The 21,390-nt window shown below is 41.9% G+C and overlaps 1 protein-coding gene across 1 annotated transcript in view; it reads left to right on the top strand.

Moving 5' to 3' along the window:
• The window catches only part of LOC121321410 (integrin beta-2-like), a 75,196-nt gene that overhangs the window by 48,314 nt on the left and 5,492 nt on the right, over nt 1-21,390 (top strand). The window contains exons 11-14 of the mRNA XM_041260339.1: nt 12,614-12,798; nt 14,018-14,256; nt 14,416-14,635; nt 16,466-16,674. Of these exons, the coding sequence (XP_041116273.1) occupies nt 12,614-12,798; nt 14,018-14,256; nt 14,416-14,635; nt 16,466-16,674 (853 nt within the window). The remainder of the gene's footprint in view (nt 1-12,613; nt 12,799-14,017; nt 14,257-14,415; nt 14,636-16,465; nt 16,675-21,390) is intronic.

Below are 21,390 nucleotides of genomic sequence, written 5' to 3'. Positions count from 1 at the left end.
TGTGGAAGACAAATAATTTATTATATTATTATTTTCTTTAATTTTGCTTTCCTTTTATTAGTATCTGGATTTTTTTCACCTGGGAAAATGTGTTAAATCCAGACTTGGGATCTGCATTTAAATGCAATCTGCTGAACTATTTGCATTTGACTTGGTATTTGTATATTCTGAAATACAAGTATTTGTATTTAAAATCATGGGAAAGCTTTAAAAATAGATCAGAGTCTACAAATATGTAGAGATTAAAATATTGTTGCAATAAGACATTAAGAACTAAACCGGAATTAAATCTGCAGACTTTTAAAAAAGATGTATGACACTACTCTAGAAAAATAGAAATAATTTTTTATAAACCAACATATAATATAAAATATTCAACCTTTTTGGCATAATTCCGCAAAGCATGCTTCTTATTCCTGTCCAAGTCTGCTGGGCACTGTCCTGTCGATAGACGTGTCCTCACGTCGTCCAGAGATGATTGTGTTTTATTCATTGCTAACAACTAGAACAGAAGTCATAGAAATAAGAGGTTGAGACAATTTTGCTTTTACTTTACATGTATCCTGTTTTTATAAATATATTTATAGAAGTTGTTTGCTTTGCCTGATAGTTATACATTGATAACACCGTGTAACATTTTTTTTTTTTTTTTGTTCCTAGGTAGTAAGTGTTATTTCCTAATTGCTTATGCCTCAAAAGTATAGAAAATGGCTATTATTCCCCACAAACTTTGCTTTTGTGACCAGGACAGTGATATTTCAATTTCTCTATTTCCAATGGGAAAACGGGCAAATGTGTGTCTTTTCGTTCACATAAAGTCAGAAAAAAACAACATCCAAATTGAATGAATGAATCCAAATTAACATGTATTTATACTAAAGTAATACAAAAATTACTACAAAAGATTTAGAAGTGAGTAGTTTTTCGAGATTTTCGATTATACTATATTTACCCATACTGTATTTGTCCATGGTGTGTGATGGAAGTTTTATAATTCAAACTCCATAAGACAGAGATTTAGTAGGACAAGCAAATTTGACCAAACAAGTTTAATGGTTTCCAAACCCAAGAACACTCTCAACACACACAGGTGTTAGGAAACCGAGCAATGTTCTGACTACATAGAGCCGGTAATCATTATATATACCTTGTAACCTACAGTTATCGCGAGCCAATCACAGAAGCTCAACTCAATATTCGCGGATAGCAACAACTTAGAAGATTAAGATGAGACCAATCATAATAACTTATTTAAATTGCAAGCACCCTAAAATAAAAAGTCAGTCGGTGACATTTCTGTGAAGTGTCACTGAAGCAGCTTGCGGTTGCTAAAGAAATTGAACTTCCTCTTTCTAGCTAGTAGTCAATACCTTTCCATCCCTTATAAGGGCCACCTGTCTTTTAGAAAGAAAGAAGAAGTATGTTCACAAACAACTACCGATAATAACACATTATTATTATATTATACCTAAATCTTATAACCCGTAATAGCATTTAAACCTGAGCATGGAAACCCTAAACAATCATAGCAGTAGCAACATTAAAGTGGCCTATCAAATTATACAATAACAACACATCATATAACTAATATTATAACTACTTATAATTAACTTATTATGGCTTTAGTGAGCACGTCTTGTTCCTCAATCTCTGTCTTGTCACGTAGGCTTTCTTGCAGTTATTTTAAAGCATGACTATATATGGGCATTTTCAGTCTACCTTAAACCCTCTTCACTTAGCAATAACAAGATGTGTGGTGAAGGTTGAAAGAGGAAGAGAAACGTCTAGACTATAAAAGCTTATTTTTTAATGCTAAACTTAATAAAAAATAAACTTCAAACTTTTTATTACATTGGTATGATTCCTTTTTAAGACACACAGGCTAAGCAAACACATGAATAAACAACTCAGAGGTTAGTACAGAAATTGATGAGATGTAATTTTCCTACCACAGGTAGAATCACGCTTTCGAGTGTTTTTGAGAGTGTTCCTACCTAATTCTCGCGTCAGTTTACTAACTAGAGCTGGTTTTGACCCCTCTTCTTGAGATTGGTAATCGGCCATTACTCTCTTTCACTGCACCAGCGTTCGTGTAGTTTTCAGATACCATGTGGAGAGCTGTTCTGGTGTTGTAAGGAGACCCTGCAGGCTCAAGGTGTTGTCCTCTATGTGATTTAATCTGCCACAGCGACCACCAAAAAAAAAACAGCTCGGGCCTAGCGCCACTCTCAAGCCTCAGGCTCACCTAACGCGACTACACTTACCCTCGGTGACCACGCCGACTGAATTTGCTGCATACCCCGGCATCGACTGTGGTTTTCCCGCCTACCCTCAGGCTTGGTAAAACAGTGCCTACCCAGCCCTGATTGACTCAGCACCGGTGTAACCATATTTGGTGCCACGTACAGCCCTACAGCGCTTTTCTCGGCGCGGATCCCGGCACCTATTGACACGGCACCGGTGACTAGGTTCAGAGGCATCTACAGCCCGGCACCGACCATGCTACACATCAGCACCAACCTCAGTCATAGATGGTCATCGCCAAGGCGGTACCACTCGAGGGGGCGTTCACCAGGGGACAGGCAGTCACCACGCAGGTGCTGCTCTCCTTCCACACGCAGAAGAAGATGCTCGCTGTTAGAGTTGCCTCAGAGACACCCAAGCTTGGCTGAGTGGCGTTTTCGGGAGCAGGCAGAGACTGTGAGGGCTCAGCAGACAGTGCAGATTGCCCCCTACCACTGGGCAGCCCCAACTTCCCCAGTCTCGCTCCTCATCTCAAATGCATAGACCACCTAGCCCAGGCTAGCTGTCTTTTACAGCACCGAGGTCAGATGTGTCTGACCCAGCCACATCCATCGAGCAAGCCACAGTGGAGGGCTCCTTACCGCCCCTGCCACATGTGCCACAAAGGGAAGAGTTTCTGGCACTCATTCAGCCGAACAAGAGGAAAAGGGGAACAGCTTCCTGCAGAAGGGTACCCACAGCATGCCCTCCCCTTGCGCAATGATTTCCTCGAGCTATTTCGCTCATCTTGGAGTAACCCAACCTCCACCCTCTCAGCCTCTAGAATAGCAGAGGCCCTTCTACACACTGCAGGAGCCCAAGAAGCAGGCTTAGGCATGTTTCCCACCATCGGGGACACGGTCACAGTACTGGTGCAGGGATCCACCTTCACCAGAGGGGACAAAGACCCTACTTGCCCATCCAAGCTGTGCAGAACAACTGACACCATGCTAAAAAAGGCGTATGCGTCAGTGACACTATCAGCTAGGACGGCCAATGCAATGGCTATACTGGTCCTGTACCAGACACAGCTGGCTGAGAGGCTGTAGGAGCGGGCAACGGAGGCGGACACTGTGGAGTTACTGGCTGTAACAAGAGCAATGATCGACCTAATGGGTGAGTTAGGTCAGGCATCAGGCAGGTCTCTAGCGGCGCTGTTAGTAGCCTGCAGACACCTCTAGCTAACACAGGCCAAGGTTGTCGAGACCGAGAAGGCAGCACTACTAGATGTCTCCATTACACTGGGGCAGACGTTCGGAGCAACCACTGATGTGAGCCTTGAAAGGTCCCACAAGGCCACGGAGGTTGCTTAGAAGTTCTTGCCCAAGGTCGCATTCACAGCCTGCTGGGGCAACAGGGCCTGAATGCTGCCTGCCACCCCAAACAGAGAAGCAGGCAGAAGCAGAGCCAGCGGTAAGGGACCACCGCCAGCCAGGGGTAACCAGTTCTCTGGCTTACCCTTGGTGACCACGCCGACTGAATTCGCTGCATACCCCGGCATCGACTGTGGTTTTCCGCCTACCGTCAGGCTTGGAAAAACAGTGCTTACCCAGCCCTGATTGACTCAGCACCAATGTCAGCCAGAAGAGTAAGTGACCTTTCACTGGATATGACACAGGTAACATTAAGAACAAATCCATCCTTTTTGCCAAAGGTGGTATCCTCATTCCATATTAGCCAATCAATGGTTATGGAAACTTTCAGACCTCCCCCCTCATGAGTCAGAGGAGGACACATGCTATGCCCAGTTCGGGCTCTGCGCTGTTATTTGGATAGGACGACATCCTGGAGCTACGGGTCCCGCTTTATAGGTCTTGAAGCCCTATCGAAGCAACGTCTAGTGCACTGGGTGACAGATGCAATACGCTTGGCGTATGAACAGACGGACTCCCCATTACTGGTGGACATTACGGCCCATTCTACCAGCGGCCAGGCAATTTCGTAGGCTTTCCTTCATGGTGCCTCCTTAGATGAGTTATGCAATGCTGCTACATGCACAGGTAGTCAGACATTTGTGCGTTTTTACCGCCTTGATGTTAGAAACTGAATGAGTCCCACTCTGGGCTCTAGAGTGTTGCAGTCGGCATGCCCTTATGCGTCATGTGGGCTCTGAGGCTATCGCCATGGGGCTGTACTGTCGGTAATCTGGAGCCACGACAGCTTTGGTACAGCTTCCCCTTTGTCATTCGAATTGAAAGTGGGGAACGTCAGTGTATTACCATAACCTTGGTTCCCTGAAAGAGAATGACAACCATTACCCTTCGAGGTCGTGTACCCAGCTGACCTCTGTTTTCCAAAGAAATTGGCAATGTGCTACTGGGATGACGTCCCTCTTCAACAGGAGGTGGAGGGACTTCCCCCTCACAGCGGGGCCCTGATAGGGCAGCTTTTTTATATATGCTCAGTGATTGATGGTCAGAGAGGGCTCTTCCCATTCAGTAATGGTTGTCATACTCTTTCATGGAACCAGGGTTATGATAATAACCTAACGTTTTGAAATTATGCAATATATATATATATATTATATATATATATATATATATATATATATATATATATATATATATATATATAAATATACACACACATAGTACACACAGTATATTTGTTTTGTGATTAAAACTTACAGGGCTGGTTCCACATAACGTGATTTGCATTAGTCCTAGCTATCTAAATTAACATTAAGTAGTCCAAGCTTACTGCTTATCAGTGTCTCTAAAAGCTTAATTATTGTATTCAAGTTATTAAGTGTGTTAGGATCACTACACAAGAGTTATCTTTTCATGCACCCTGCAGCACAGTACATTTTGAACTAGTGTGCTTTATGAATTTTGTATTAATGGGGTATTTGTGTCTGGGTGCTTATATGTGTACAGTATTAGCATGATTTTCAAAAAGGGCAAAGTAAGAACAGTTTTTTTTAATGATTTTAAAGCCTAATTAATGAAACCTAATCACTTTATTTCAATATTTTAAAGGCTATAAAAGTTGCAAGCTGTATGCATATAATATATTACCATATTGTTAGAAACATCAGCTGGTTTTCCATTTTTATTAAGTTTTCTACTGATAACAGATAAACTACAACTTACAAAGAAAACATGATCTAATAATAGCCACATTAGATACAGATTCTGGAATGTGGCCAGCAAAAATTGATGACAAGACACAAGTAGACCTGGTTAGGCAGGGCCCACATCAAGTAGAAAACTTCAGTTTTCCAGTTGATTCCTCCCAGTACAATCATTGTTTAATACCTGAGAACTATTATGAAAAAATGCCTAATGGAGAAAGAGTATGGTGCACCTGGCTGTTGTATTCTATCAGAAAAGATGTTTTATTCTGTTTTTGTTGCAGGTTGTTTAGTAGCTCAGAGCATCATTTGACTTCAGCAGGGCTTAGAGCATGGCATGACATGGAAAAACACTTGAAATCTCATGAGATATCTTTGGAGCGCATGAAATGCATGCAGAAGTAGAAGGAGCTTGAAACTAGAGTTAAATATAACAAGACCATTGACCAAGAAGTGCAAGCCCAATTACAGAATGAACAACAGTAGTGGCGTAAAATTTTAGAATGCCTGATTGTTATTGTTTCATTCTTGGCACAGCATTGAATGGCATTTCGTGGTACACACGAAAAATGGTATGAACATGATAATGGCAACTTTCTAGCTCAGGTTGAGTTTCTAGCGAAATTTGACCCTTTGATTCAATTTGACCCTTTCAATCAAGCGTATGTACGCCAGATCAGAAGCAAAGAACTGCACTATCACTACCTTGGAAAGGACTTTCAAAATTTGTTTTTACAGCTGATGAGCAGCAAAGTGGTTGAGGAAATTATCAACAGGATCACAATGGCCAAGTACTATGCAGTCATTTTAGACTGTATTCCTGACATAAGCCATGTTGAGATGACGTCAGCTGTTTTCCGCATTGACCACATTCTTACTGTACATTGCTTGCTATTCCATAAGGCCTGGGTTTTTATCCTTGTGCTAGCAGCCTTGGAGAACAGCACATTCACCTGCGCTTGTGGCCAGACTGTCTCCCGGCGCAGAGTCAAGAGCCTCAGGCCAAGCCACAAGGTGAACCACGGTCCTAGGGGTTTGCTGCCATAGGTCCAGGTCCCCTTTTTAGAGAGCCATCTGGAGTATTGGCGTCAGTTCACCACAGACATCCGGTACTTAATACCATTCAGACCGACTGCTCACTGCAGTTTAAGCACAGCCCCCCTCGCTTTTGGGGTATGACTGCATCAGTCATGGATCCACATGACTGTCTCAGGCGGTAGCAGTTCTGCTGCAAAAATGGACATTCATATGGTACACACCCTCCAGTTGGTGGATGTGTTCTACTCCATGCTCAAGCAGGATGGTGGCCTCAGACCAATCCTCGACTTCAGGCAAGTCAATCTGTTCTGAGCCAAAGGAGGTCAAAATGTGAACAGCTGTTGCAGTCATTCAGGCCAGGTGATTGGTTCCTCACAGTGTACCTGAAAGATGCCTATTTCCGTATCCCCATAAAAAGCGGCGCACTTAAGTACTTGCGGTTTGCCTTTCAGGGAACAGTGTACAAGTTCAGGGTCTTGCCGTTTGGCTCTCTAGCTCCCCATGTCTTTTTTTTTATTTAAATTTAGTAGTCTAAATTTAGTAGCAAATTATTTTTTGTATTTTCTCCCAATTTAGAATGCCCAATTATTTTTAGGCTCAGCTCACCACTACCACCCCCATGCTGACTCGGGAGCAGCGAAGACGAACACATGCTGCCCTCCAAACTGTGTGCCATCAGTTGACCGCTTGTGTGGTGCCCCATTGGGAGCTCCCGTCCACAGTCGGCAGTGGAATATGCTGGACTCGAATTGGTGACGTCCAGGCTATAGGGCGCATCTGGATGTGCCACTTGGAAGCCCTCTTCCCATACCATTCTGTAGTACAGGGAAGCTTTACTCAAACGTATCAGAGTACTCTATTATTTGGATGACTGGTTCATCGTGCCCAGCCTCCAGATCAGTGGTTTATACACGTAACTGTTCGTTAGCCAACTTCTATGGTTGGGGCTGATGTTGAATCATGCAAGACCCAGCACACACTTTCTCAGACAGGCTCCTATCTAAGAGTGTGCTTGGACTCCGGGTCCATGCTGTCCACTCTGTCAGACGGCAGAGTGCAGAGAACAGCTTCCTGTTTAGAGCTATTCAGCTCAGCCGAGTGCTCGTGGTATGATTTTCCAGAACTTTTGGGCTTGAGGGCAGCAGCTTCTCAGACCATATCTTTGAGTCCCCTGCGCATGCGCCCTGTGCAAGTCTGGTTCAATTAGCAGGGCTTTTTCATCCCACATTGAACCGCAACTACCCATTGACGGTGTTCATCACTGTTTAAAGGCACTCTCTTGGTGCAAACAGCCTGCCCTCGGCATTGCATTGGGCATTTCACCAAAAGGGAGGCTGTCACCACGAACGTGGACCAGAGTTGAGTGAAAAGTGCCGGAGATGGTCCGCATTGCAGAGTTCCGCTGAGTGTCAATTTTCTTTGCATGCGAACTGCGACACCAGACTGGGGCACAGTACTCAGCTGTTGAGTAGCAGAGAGCAAGGGCTGTGGACCGGAGGACCGGTGTTCGTGCTCCCCATGATATGCTGGCCAACATACAGTGGCTTGCGAAATTATTGACCCCCCTTGGCATTTTTCCTATTTTGTTGCCTTACAACCTGGAATTAAAATAGATTTTTTGGGGGTTTGTATCATTTGATTTACACAACATGCCTACCACTTTGAAGATGCAAAATATTTTTTAAACAAACAAGAAATAAGACAAAAAAACAGAAAACTTGAGCGTGCATCGGTATTCACCCCCCCAAAGTCAATACTTTGTAGAGCCACCTTTTGCAGCAATTACAGCTGCAAGTCCCTTGGGGTATGTATCTATAAGCTTGGCACATCTAGCCACTGGGATTTTTGCCCATTCTTCAAGGCAAAACTGCTCCAGCTCCTTCAAGTTGGATGGGTTCCGCTGGTGTACAGCAATCTTTAAGTCATACCACAGATTCTCAATTGGATTGGGCTTTGACTAGGCCATTCCAAGACATTTAAATGTTTCCCCTTAAACCACTCAAGTGTTGCTTTAGCAGTATGCTTAGGGTCATTGTCCTGCTGGAAGGTGAACCTCCGTCCTAGTCTCAAATCTCTGGAAGACTGAAACAGGTTTCCCTCAAGAATTTCCCTTTATTTAGCGCCATCCATCATTCCTTAAATTCTGACCAGTTTCCCAGTCCCTGCCGATGTAAAACATCCCCACAGCATGATGCTGCCACCACCATGCTTCACTGTGGGGATGGTGTTCTCGGGGTGATGAGAGGTGTTGGGTTTACGCCAGACATAGCGTTTTCCTTGATGGCCAAAAAGCTCAATTTTAGTCTCATCTGACCAGAGTACCTTCTTCCATATGTTTGGGGAGTCTCCCACATGCCTTTTGGCGAACACCAAACGTGTTTGCTCATTTTTTTCTTTAAGCAATGGCTTTTTTCTGGCCACTCTTCCATAAAGCCCAGCTCTGTGGAGTGTACGGCTTAAAGTGGTCCTATGGACAGATACCCCAATCTCCGCTGTGGAGCTTTGCAGCTCCTTCAGGGTTATCTTTGGTCTCTTTGTTGCCTCTCTGATTAATGCCCTCCTTGCCTGGTCTGTGAGTTTTGGTGGGAGACCCTCTCTTGCCAGGTTTGTTGTGGTGCCATATTTTTTCCATTTTTTAATAATGGTGTTCATGGTGCTCCGTGAGATGTTCAAAGTTTCGGATATTTTTTTATAACCCAGCCCTGATCTGTACTTCTCCACAACTTTGTCCCTGACCTGTTTGGAGAACTCCTTGGTCTTCATGGTGCCGCTTGCTTGGTGGTGCCCCTTGTTTAGTGGTGTTGCAGACTCTGGGGCCTTTCAGAACAGGTGTATATATACTGAGATCATGTGACACTTAGATTGCACACAGGTGGACTTTATTTAACTAATTATGTGACTTCTGAAGGTAATTGGTTGCATCAGATCTTATTTAGAGGCTTAATAGCAAAGGGGGTGAATACATATGCACGCACCACTTTTCCGTTATTTATTTTTTAGAATTTTTTTAAACAAGTTATTTTTTTCATTTCACTTCACCAATTTGGACTATTTTGTGTATGTCCATTACATGAAATCCAAATGAAAATCCATTTTAATTCCAGGTTGTAAGGCAACAAAATAGGAAAAATGCCAAGGGGGGTCAATACTTTCGCTAGCCACTGTACTCAGCAAGTTGTGTCGTGCGCAGACTTTCGCGGCTGTCTTTATCAGGTGGTCGTGGAATGTAAATGTACGATCCAGGGTAACACCGAGGTAAATTGGGCTGTAAATTCAGGAATTCTGGGGGGATGTTGTCATAGCCCATGGTGGTTCCAGATTTCATTCTCTTCAGAGCTTCTGCCAATTTTCAGCAGGTCTGACTGGATTAACTGTGACCTGACCACTATTCCTTCGGTGGAGTTGGCGCCACTCATCTCTTACATGTCTCTTCCATTGTTTCTCGAGAGGTGCTTTGCCAACCTCTATCAGGTGAGTGGCCACCTGGTTTGCCGTCACTCCTGGGCGGCTGGCTACATGAAGGAGGTTTCTGGGATGCACCAAGTCGGCGGATCAAGTTCCATGTCTTCCTGCTTGAGTGGGTGAAATCGAGGTTACTTGTCGATTCCTCCCAGCGCGCTGTTCTGGCTGCATCCAATGATTCCAGCAGTTGGTCCGCAATCTCTGGTTCTCCTGAATCTTTATACTCTTTCAACAGAGCCACACATTCACCGTCCAGGCACGGGATGTACACCGGTCTTCGGCCTCTTGGAACTGATGAAGTTGCTGCTGAAGATTGCTTGACGGAAGCAGTTGTACACCTCTTCAACCGGAATGATGCGAAGTGGAAATGTTGGAATGCTGCGGTCGGCTATCTCACTAAACTTCTCCCAGTCTGCCTTTCTGAAGTTCCAATGAAGCTTGTTTGAACTACGGATTGTTGGTGGGCACAGACCAATATGTATCAGTGATAGTCTGTGCTGGGAATGTGGAAAGTCACTGTGGATCGTTCTGGCAATAGGTTGGGAGCGACCATTCATAGTGCTTGCCCAACATAAGTCCTGTGAGTAGTCTTTGGACCAGCGGGCCAGTGGAAGGAACCTGGTTGTTTTGGGTCATATGACAGGATAATGTCATTTCTGGCAGCCCAAGTAACAAGGCTGTCACCGTCATTGATTACATCCTCATATCCCCAGTCTGAATGGTGGCTGTTGAAATCTCCCACGTAGATAGCGGGATGATGAAGCACCGGTAGAACTTGACTGTCCCAGTTGGCACTCGGAGGCTTGTAAACATTAACAATTTTAAAACCTCCGACTTCGATGACATCACAAAAAGTGGTCGACAAAATGAACCGAGCATTGGCGACGTCGCTGCGGATGTACGTTGCACGGCTGTGCTTAGGGTGGGTTGCATGACACAGCAGGTCAAAGCCATCAATGGCATAGCGACCGGCCTCTTCAACTGCAATGTGCGTCTCTTGTAGACAGACAATGTCAATCTTGAGCTGATGGGCAAGACTGCTGATCAGTGTACGCTTGGCTGGTGATAAGCCTTCGACGTTGAGTTGATAAACTCGGAGTGCGAATCCAACGGCTTGAAAGTCAAAGGATCCTGCCAAGTTGTGGCTTACATGTCGCAAGTGACCAGGATCCATAAAAAACTGATTGGATTCTGTCAGCAGGGTTGGATCAATTAGCAGTACCAAGGTACTGAGGAAGCGCCACGTGAAGGCTGATCCAATGCTCCCCACCCATTGAGCCTGCGCCTTTGGGTTTGGCCCCTGAATGGCAACATTTGAGCCTCTGGGGTTTTCCAACAGGGTTATTGACATCCTGCAGAATGCCAGAGCAGCGTCCACTCAATCCGAGTATGGGTACAAGTGGGGCATTTTTTCAGACGTGGTGGTACATTTTAAAGGTCTATTTCACAACTATTTCAGTTTGCCCTGTTAAAATGGACTCACTGGGGCAATTTTTGAAAGGGGCACAAAGTTGCACCCTCCCCATAAGGACAATATTCCTCAGTGACGGCTGAATGTAGTGCTTAATGCACTTGTGAATCCGCCCTTTGAGCCCCTGCATTCAGCTAAGCTGAAGCATCTGTTTTTTAAGACAGCATTTTTGCTTGCCATCACCATCGGCAAGCACGTGAGTGAGATGCAAGCCTTTTCTGTGGCGAAAGCTTGTCTGTTTTTCATGGAGTCTAGGACTAAGGTCACACTCTGTACGAACCCGGCTTTCTTGCTCAAATGTATGTCGACCTTCCACGTCAACCAACTGGTGGAACTGGTGTCTTTCCATCCTCCTCTTTTCCAGTAGGATAGGGCGTAAGCTCCATGCGCTTTGCTCTGTAATGGATACATTTCTATTTCAGGATAATAACCTAATGTTTTTATGACTGCTGTGTACTTTTGAGAGCTTTGTGGGTGACACATGCACTGTATTTTGAAAGGGATTACAGTACCTGCGCCTGCCAAGATGTAAGATACGTCAATATAATCTAAATTTTAGACCTGCAATACAACAGTTAAACATGCATTATCCAGCCTAGTGCCCAGTCCAATTTTATAAAAAAAATGCATTAATCTGAATAAGGACATTTGGCACAAGCGATACTCCATGCCATAGCAACACTCACTTGAGTCTTACGTCAGCTTCTTTACTGAACGCAGAAATTAGGATCTGCTCCTCAAGTCTGATCCAGAAGGATATTCAGTTGAAAATCTGTTGTGATTTGTTTCAGATGTTTGAGGTTGCATTCGTTTGATACTCGTGTAGGATTTACTCAGTGCCACTGTCTCAATGAAACAAACAAGCACTTAATTAAAAATGATCAATGACTTTCAACCATACATCCAGCTTTCACTCAAGGTGATCGAAATACACACGCGAAAGTGCATGGTATCGAAGGACATCAAGTGAAGAAATGTCCTTGCTTTGAACATGTAGGCTGAAATAAGCAGAAAAGAGAGAAGGGGAGAGAAGAAAAAATAATAAACACAAATGAATATAGAGACAAAAGTAATAAACTCCTATTTATTTTTCGTTTTTGTTTTTTATTCTTTCTTCAGTCCATTGGCGTCACAAAGTGTGCGTTACCCATAATTTCAGCACAAGCCTCACTTCTGTAATAAAAAAAGGGTTTTCCTGAAACACTTGTTAGATATACAGTAATAATTAGATGTTTCTGGAAAGTATACCATTGTTGGGATCTGACTTTCTCTTTTGGAACTTTTAGATTTCTTTTGATGTAACTGTAACGGCAGAAAGGTGCATGGGACCTCAGTCCTTTGAAATCAGACCCCTGGGGTTCACAGAGAAGCTAACTGTGCAAATAGCAACTCCCTGCCAGTGTGAATGTGATGACCAGAGAGATGCTGCCGACTGCACCCACAGTGGACGTATTGAGTGTGGAATCTGCAGGTAATCTACAAAAATGACCAGAGAAACTGAAAACAAAGAACCTTAATGTCTTTGGGGTGCAAATGTATTTTCTTATACAGTATATAGTTTTCATTTATTGAATATATATATATATATATATATATATATATATATATATATATATATATATATATATATATATATATATATATATTATTTTTACTATTATTTAATCCTGAATTCAGTTCTCTCTGCACAGTCAATACTGTAATTCAGTGAGGCAACACTCATTTCTATAGACCTGGTGTTTATTTTGATTGATAATATAAAATAAAAACCTACTTAGGCATATTTGTCATCATTTAAATATATCTGTACCCTACAAACATCTTAATAGTTTTATTATCAAAATAATATTAAAGTTTGTTTTTATTTTTTTCTCAGTTTGCTGTGTGGTAAAGTAGTTAACAGTGTGCAGGTGATCAATGAACAGACAAGCAATTATAATCCAGGTGCAAAAGGCAAAACAAACAGTAAACAACAAACAATGCTAAGTAATACAGCAGATGTACTACTTAATTTGTAATCCTCGAGTTTGTCCAGAAATAATAGTCCCGTTCTTTAGACCCCCACACGAAACACAAAACACATACACATGTCCGTTAGTGAGTCCCCTATTTATACTGTCACACATGACTCCTTGGTAAATGATTGCAGCCATTCCACCATTCGGCGGCTGCCACATCATTTCCCTTCCGGGTAAAATGAGTTAATGCAACGAAGCTCTGCCTCCTTTCTAAATGACCGACTTCCTTTTAACCATAAGAATGAAGTGTCAGGCCAACTAGTCCAGGGTACTCTGTTCCCATTACTTAGCACCTTCACAGGTCGGGAAAGAGATTTACCACCAAGAATCATTGTCTTTTTGTCACAGCAGTTATCTATATGTATTCAGTATGTTTGATGAAAATCATGCTATATGTTAATTAGCCATAAGATTTAATGGAATTATTTTGTTAGCTATGTACTTTAAATTGGTTGCTTCATGGTCCCTTCAACAGGAAGTTTGACAGTTGTTTCATGCTAAGCTGTAGCCTGTTCAATAAAAAGCACGCAACTATTGAAAAAAAACAAACTAGAGATTGAAACTCCATGTATAACTTATAAAACAATACAATGAGGAATATTCTCAGGGAGCAGGATTTGTTTTACTGCCCGTGTCAGACTAGCCTTACCAGCTTGTTCTTTTATCTAACAGCTGTAACTTGGGTCACGTTGGCCAGAACTGTGAGTGTCGTGTCGGGGATAAGACCGAAAAGGAACTGACCCAGGGCTGCAGAAGAGACAATGGCACCAGCATTTGTTCAAACCTCGGAGACTGTGTGTGTGGTGTGTGCCAGTGTCACGCCAGTGAAACACCCGGAAAACAGATTTATGGGAAATACTGTGAATGTGACAACACGAACTGTGAACTGAACAACGGCAAGCTCTGTGGAGGTGAGGCAGATTTTCACATTCAGCAACCCAACCCTCACACCCCCGAAAACCAGCAATTTAAATAGATGACCCAGTATACTGTAAGTATTTGTAAGGAAGATTTATTGTCAGTTTTATTGATTCAGTTTAAGCGAATAATTGTGAATAATTTTATTTCAGGACATGGGAAATGTGACTGTGGGAAGTGTTTCTGCGATGAACAGCACCAGGGCAGTGCATGCCAGTGCTTGAAGTCAGTTGAGGGCTGTAAGAACTCCAATGGAAGTGTGTGCAGTGGGAGGGGCCACTGTGAGTGCAACGTGTGCAAGTGCAAGTCTGGCTATCAGCCGCCTTTCTGTGAAGAGTGCCCAGCCTGCCCAACGCCTTGTCCAAAATATGTGTAAGCTGGTCATTACACAGTTTATTTTACAGGAAGTAATGGCATTCTTGTTATATCTTGCTAAACCAACCGTTGAAAATAAATTATATACAGCACATAGAACATAAGAAAATGTATAAAACCAGAGGAGACCATCCAGTCCATCAGTGCTCGTCTGGTTCCTAGTAGCTAGTTAATCCCAAAACTTGGTCTAGCTCAGGTCCTAAAGGATCCCAGTGACTCAGTATCAGTAACATGGCTAGGTAACTCTGTCCATATCCTCATCACTTTGTGTGTTTCCTACCCTCTGTCCTGCCTGTGTCCTCTTAATTTCTCTTGTCCTGGTTTCTATAATGCACTTAAAGCATTCTGTTCTTTTTAATGACTACCCCACACTGTCCGGCCACTGACAGCAATAGCAATGTGTCTATTAAATACAAAGGTTTTTCATTTGGTGTTGTAACAGACGTTATCGTGTCTCCTGTTATTAAAATGTCGGTCATTTTGGATTTGAAACCTATATTTTTGGGACTGTTGTGTAACAGAGTTGATCACTTATGGGCAGACACATGGCAAATGACATTTAATAGAGAAAAGTGTAAGGTACTACACGCAGGAAATAAAAATGTACATTATAAATATCATATGGGAGATACTGAAATTGGAGAAGGAATCTATGAAAAAGACCTAGGAGTTTTTGTTGACTCAGAAATGTCTTCATCTAGACAATGTGGGGAAGCTATAAAAAAGGCTAACAAGATGCTCGGATACACTATGAAAAGTGTTGAATTTAAATCAAGGGAAGTAATGTTAAAACTGTACAATACTGTGTGCAGTTCTGGTTACCTCGCTATAAAAAAGATATTGCTGCTCTAGAAAGAGTGCAAAGAAGAGCGACCAGAATTATTCCGGGCTTAAAAGGCATGTCATATGCAGACAAGCTAAAATAACTGAATCTGTTCAGTCTTGAACAAAGAAGACTACGTGGCGACCTAATTCAAGCATTCAAAATTCTAAAAGGTATTGACAGTGTCGACCCAAGGGACTTTTTTAACCTGAAAAAAGAAACAAGGACCAGGGGTCACAAATGGAGATTAGACAAAGGGGCATTCAGAACAGAAAATAGGAGGCACTTTTTTACACAGAGAATTGTGAGGGTCTGGAATCAACTCCCCAGTAATGTTGTTGAAGCTGACACCCTGGGATCTTTCAAGAAGCTGCTTGATGAGATTCTGGGATCAAAAAGCTACTAACAACCAAACGAGCAAGATGGGCCGAATGGTCTCCTCTCGTTTGTAAACTTTCTTATGTTCTTATGTTCTTATTGTTGTATGATACTGGGTGTATGAATAACCCTGGCTGTCTAAAAGTCACTGAGTCTGCTGGTTCATATAAACTTTAATCAGGAACATTCACAGTGGCAGGCGAATTCTGTGTTTTGATTGGTTCATCTGCACTTTTGGGTATAAGGCAGCCAGTCCAGGTTATTTGAAAACCTTACAATTTGTATTGCTTTATCCTCCTCTACTACATTTTTCACATAACCCCCCCTGGCTCTTTTTTTTTACTGTTCAATTCCAGTGTATATCCTATTTTGTTTACCTGTGCAAGCACTTACTTGTACTCTTTGCTTTGATGTGCTATTGTCTTTTTTTTCTCCATTTCACGAGTTTGTTTATTCTGGACTTAATTTAGGAGATGAAAATATTACATTGTCAGCCTTTGGAATGGTTTAAGAGATAATAAATGCTTTCTAATCTGTGAGATATACCACAGTTGCTTTTATTACCAAAGCAGAATGACAGGTGGAATACTTGTTCTTTTTACCCATTTTTTTTGTTTCTGTTTTAGGGCATGCATTGAGTGTCTGGGATTTCAAAGAGGCCCATACAGTAAAAATTGCTCAGAATCATGCTCACATATCACACATACAAATGTGGACAAGGAAGTTAATAGAAAGTTCTGTAAAGAAAAGGACTCTGAGAACTGCTGGATGATCTTCACCATGGAGGAATTGGATGGAGAGAATCAGTATAAAGCTATTATAAGGAGCAAACGAGGTAGGTGACTGTATTGTTGTCATTAACAGCACTTCAAAAAGCACGTTATTTTTTTCAGTTTCTCTGCTGTTCAGCTTTATTGTATAACTATGAAATACACTGAACAAAAATATAAATGCAACATGCAACAATTTCTAAGATTTGACTGAGTTACAATTCATATAAGGAAATCGGTCAATTGAAATAAATTCATTAGGCCCTAATCTGTGGATTTTACATGACTGGGAATACAGATAAGCATCTGTTGGTCACAGATACCTTAAAAAAAAGGTAGGGGCGTGGATCAGGAAACCAGTCAGTATCTGGTGTGACCACCATTTGCCTCATACAGTGCGACACATCTCCTTTGCATAGAGTTGATCAGGCTGTTGACTGTGGCCTGTGGAATGTTGTCCCACTCGTCTTCAATGGCTGTGTGAAGTTGCTGGATATTGGTGGGAACTGTAACACGCTGTCGTACACGTTGATCCAGAGCATCCCAAACATGCTCAATGGGTGACATGTCAGGCCATGGAAGAACAACAGTCAGGTCAAGACCCTGGTGAGGACGATAAGCAAGCAGCTGAGCTTCCCTGAGACGGTTTCTGACAGTCTGTGCAGAAATTGTTCGGTTGTGCAAACCCACAGTTTCATCAGCTGTCCAGGTGGCTGGTCTGAGACTATCCCACAGGTGAGGCTGGATGTGGAGGTCCTGGGCTGGAGTGGTTACACGTGGTCTGCGGTTGTGAGGCTGGTTGGACGTACTGCCAAATTCTCTAAAACGACATTGTTGGCGGCTTATGGCAGAGAAATGAACATTCAATTCTCTGGCAACAGCTCTGGTGGACATTCCTGCAGTCAGCATGCCAATTGCACGCTCCCTCAAAACCTGAGACATCTGTGACATTGTGTTGTGCCACAAAACTGCACATTTTAGAGTGACCTTTTATTGTCCCCAGCACAAGGTGCACCTGTGTAATGATCATGCTGTTCAATCAGCTTCTTGATATGCCACACCTGTCAGATAGATGGATTATCTTGGCAAAGGAGAAATGCTCACTAACAGGGACGTAAACAAATTTGTGCACAAAATTTGAGAGAAATAATCTTTTTGTGTGTATGGAAAATTTCTGGGATCTTTTATTTCAGCTCATGAAACATGGGACCAACAATTTATGTGTTGCGTATATATCTTTGTTCAGTGTATATAACTGTGGCAATAGTGTTTTGCACTGCGCAGGTGTAGAGGTGATGCAGTGCTCAGTAATAACAACCCCAACACAGTTCACAGTGAAAAACAGCTCTTTATTTGTGCTGCAAAAAATAACTGGCCAAACACAATGATCTGTATGGCATAGTTCAAACCCATGGGATTCAGTCCAGAAATAATAACACACACTCTACACATACACAATCACCAGTTCCTACAGTGAGTGCTCCTAGTGCAAGTGGTGAATTATACAGCAGTGGTGAAACAGTAGTGCAGTGTAGTCCGGCTTTGATGCAGGCTGATTGTGACAGGTGCCGGATTTTAGTCGTCTATGAATGACAAATGTGACAATTAATAGACAGAAACAATTCTTGTTCTTGACTCTCTGGAATTAATTGCTAACCCATCCAGTCCTGGAACACTGTCCATGTTACACAATGCCCTCACAGATCAGGAAGGAGATTTATGACTTGGATTCACTCTCTCTGTCACAGTAACTTTTGACAAACCATGCCTTTGTGTGTAGAGAGGGGACCTAAGCTTCTATAAAAGCAAAACATAAAAAAATATGGACCAAAAAAAGAGAAGAGAAACATAATCCTTTGTTATGACACTTACAAAACATTTCTTGCCCTGCCTCAGTGAAATTATTGCAATGTGATTCAAGAAAACAAGAATTATCAAAGCTACAGTTATCTCTAAATGCTTTTCCTTTGTTAACAGGTTGATAATCCACTAACATTTTCCTGCCAAGTACAATGTTTTTCAGTATCCAGTATATTACCACTAGACAGAGTAGTAGGTTTAGTTTGTTCAATTTAGTTTATTCACCTTGTGATAATCGACAATTGTGCCCAGTACGTTCTGTCCCTTTATATTTTTTATAGTGGCTTGCATTTAAATGTGAGCAGCAGGGGCAAGCAAGAGAGTAAGACACCAATACAGTGCGTCACAGATCGAGAGAGTGAGAGAGGCGGAGAAAACTTTAACTGTCATGGTGGTGTGCACGGGGAGACAAGCAGATTTTTTTTTTTTTTTTTTTTTTTTTTTTGCGATCCATTTTTTAATAGTGCAGAATTTAAAATTAGCAAATTGGATAAGCACCAGTGTTTTTTGGGAGTATATGGATTTCCTTGCCACGTTGGAGTTACCTGTGGATGAGTTGCGGGCGGTAGTTGAAATGAAGAAAGTTTGAAACGGGTTTAGAAAGAATGCTGTTCTTTTTATTATTCTACATATTTTTTGGAATTAACTGGTTGCATTGTGCTGAACTTTCTTATTGCACTTGGTATTATAATATCTTTGACAATGTTCAACGTGATGCTGAAGTTGGCTTCTTATTCGGCCAGCTTCTTATTTGTATACAGCAAATATAACACAAATTTAATAAGTAACTGGGTTATTTCATTGGTCAAATCGCTTTGGGACACTTTTTTTCAAAATTGATTCTCACAGAGGGGGAACCACTCTGTCACTCATATGTTCTTATTCTGGCCCAAAATTGATTTTGGTAGAAAAAACAGTGGGCAAACATGGCAGTTATCAAGTTTGCTAATAACGTAAGTTGAATAAGTGACTGGCTTAAGCCCCTGCCTTCCTGTCCTTATGTAACACCCGCTAGGTCAGAGGGGCTACAAAACACAGGGTTATATATTTAATATGTAGCGCGACTATACCAGTTCAGTGCAATAAAGAACAGAATATTAGATAGATGATGTGGTTCTTTTTATTCTGATACAGAATTAAAATACGGGAAACAATGTCATCAAGAAAAGATACATATAAAAGCAAGGAGAACGTTTTTTTATTGAACAGCATGGTTAAAAGGAGCAGCAACACATTGTTAAAATATACAAGCGGTCAATTACAGACTCTCTATCATAATTAAGATTTATATAATTCATATTTATCGAACTGCAATATTGGGCTTTTTAAAAGTGCTTGGTGCATTTAGGAAAGGTACGGTTCGTTAACCAGGCTTAAAATTCAGGATAAAACAAACCATTAGAAAAAAAAACACAAAACATATGACATGTTCCCTGTGCAGGGGAGGGAACTTCAGAGTGAGGGAAAATATCTGTATAACAACAAATCTCTTTACTCTCCATACCATAGACCCCGTTCACACTTAGTGAGCCGGCCTTGGGCCGTCAAATTTCCGTTCACAGTTAAGGTTTTAGGGGGCCTAAGTGTGTTCACATATGTGGCTCAAAAGGAAGCCTAAATTGCGGCAAGGTGCTTGTCGGGAATGTAAACAGTGACATCATCATATGCATTATTTATCAATATTGAGATTTACAATCTTAGCTACAATATGAAATGTATGTGTGTGTGTGTGTGTGTGTGTGTGTGTGTGTGTGTGTGTGTGTGTGTATGTATGTATATATATACAGCTCTGGAAAAAATTAAGGGACCACTGCAAAATGATCAGTTTCTCTGGTTTTACTAGGTATGTGTTTGGGTAAAATGAACATTTTTGTTTTATTCTATAAACTAATGACAACATTTCTCCCAAATTCCAAATAAAAATATTGTCATTTAGAGCATTTATTTGCAGAAAATGACAACTGGTCAAAATAACAAAAAAGATGCAGTGTTGTCAGACCTCAAATAATGCAAAGAAAATAAGTTCAGATTCATTTTTAACCAACACAATACTAATGTTTTAACTTAGGAAGAGTTGAGAAATCAATATTTGGTGGAATAACCCTGATTTTCAAGCACAGCTTTCATGCATCTTGGCATGCTCTCCACCAGTCTTTCACATTGATGTTGGGTGACTTTATGCCACTCCTGGCACAAAAATTCAAGCAGCTCAGCTTTGTTGTACAAGGTTGTCCTGGAAGAAAACTTGCTTCCTTCTGCTCTGACAATGTTCCCCAACTCTGAGGATTGGTTTTTCCAGCAGGACAATGCTCTATGCCACACAGCCAGGTCAATCAAGGTGTGGATAGAGGACCACCATATCAAGACCCTGTCATGGCCAGCCCAATCTTCAGACCTGAACCCCATTGAAAACCTCTAGAATGTGATCAAGAGGAAGATGGATGGTCACAAGCCATCAAACAAAGCTGAGCTGCTTGAATTTTTGTGCCAGGAGTGACAGCTGATGTGCCAGTTTAATAATTAAACAAATAAAACAGTTGAACATAACAAAACGGCATGTTGGCCAAACAAATAGACAAAACGCGGTGAACAATAAACACACAAATATCGTGCTAATGTAAGTCAGCACGAGTAGCAATTGCGCTTAGTTTTAATTTTTACACTCCTCCCATTCTTTCTCCCTGACCACCCAACCACGAATGAGTGATTCGTGCATCTATATATACAGCTGTGCCCGTGCCCCCTGTACAAATTTTCCCACCCCAACTTCCGTTTCCGTCGCTGAATCAAACATATAAACCTCCTTACTGAAGAAAATGTCCCCCTAAAAATCTGAGAGGGGGCCACATAGATCCTCAGCCTGTAAGTCCTGGAGCAAACACTGTGCTTATGTAATACCTTTTAAACCCGGAATAATTCTG

Source organism: Polyodon spathula, chromosome 10 (genome assembly GCF_017654505.1).
Source record: "Polyodon spathula isolate WHYD16114869_AA chromosome 10, ASM1765450v1, whole genome shotgun sequence".
Lineage (NCBI taxonomy): Eukaryota > Metazoa > Chordata > Actinopteri > Acipenseriformes > Polyodontidae > Polyodon > Polyodon spathula.
This window is presented reverse-complemented; position numbering and strand designations above follow the sequence as displayed.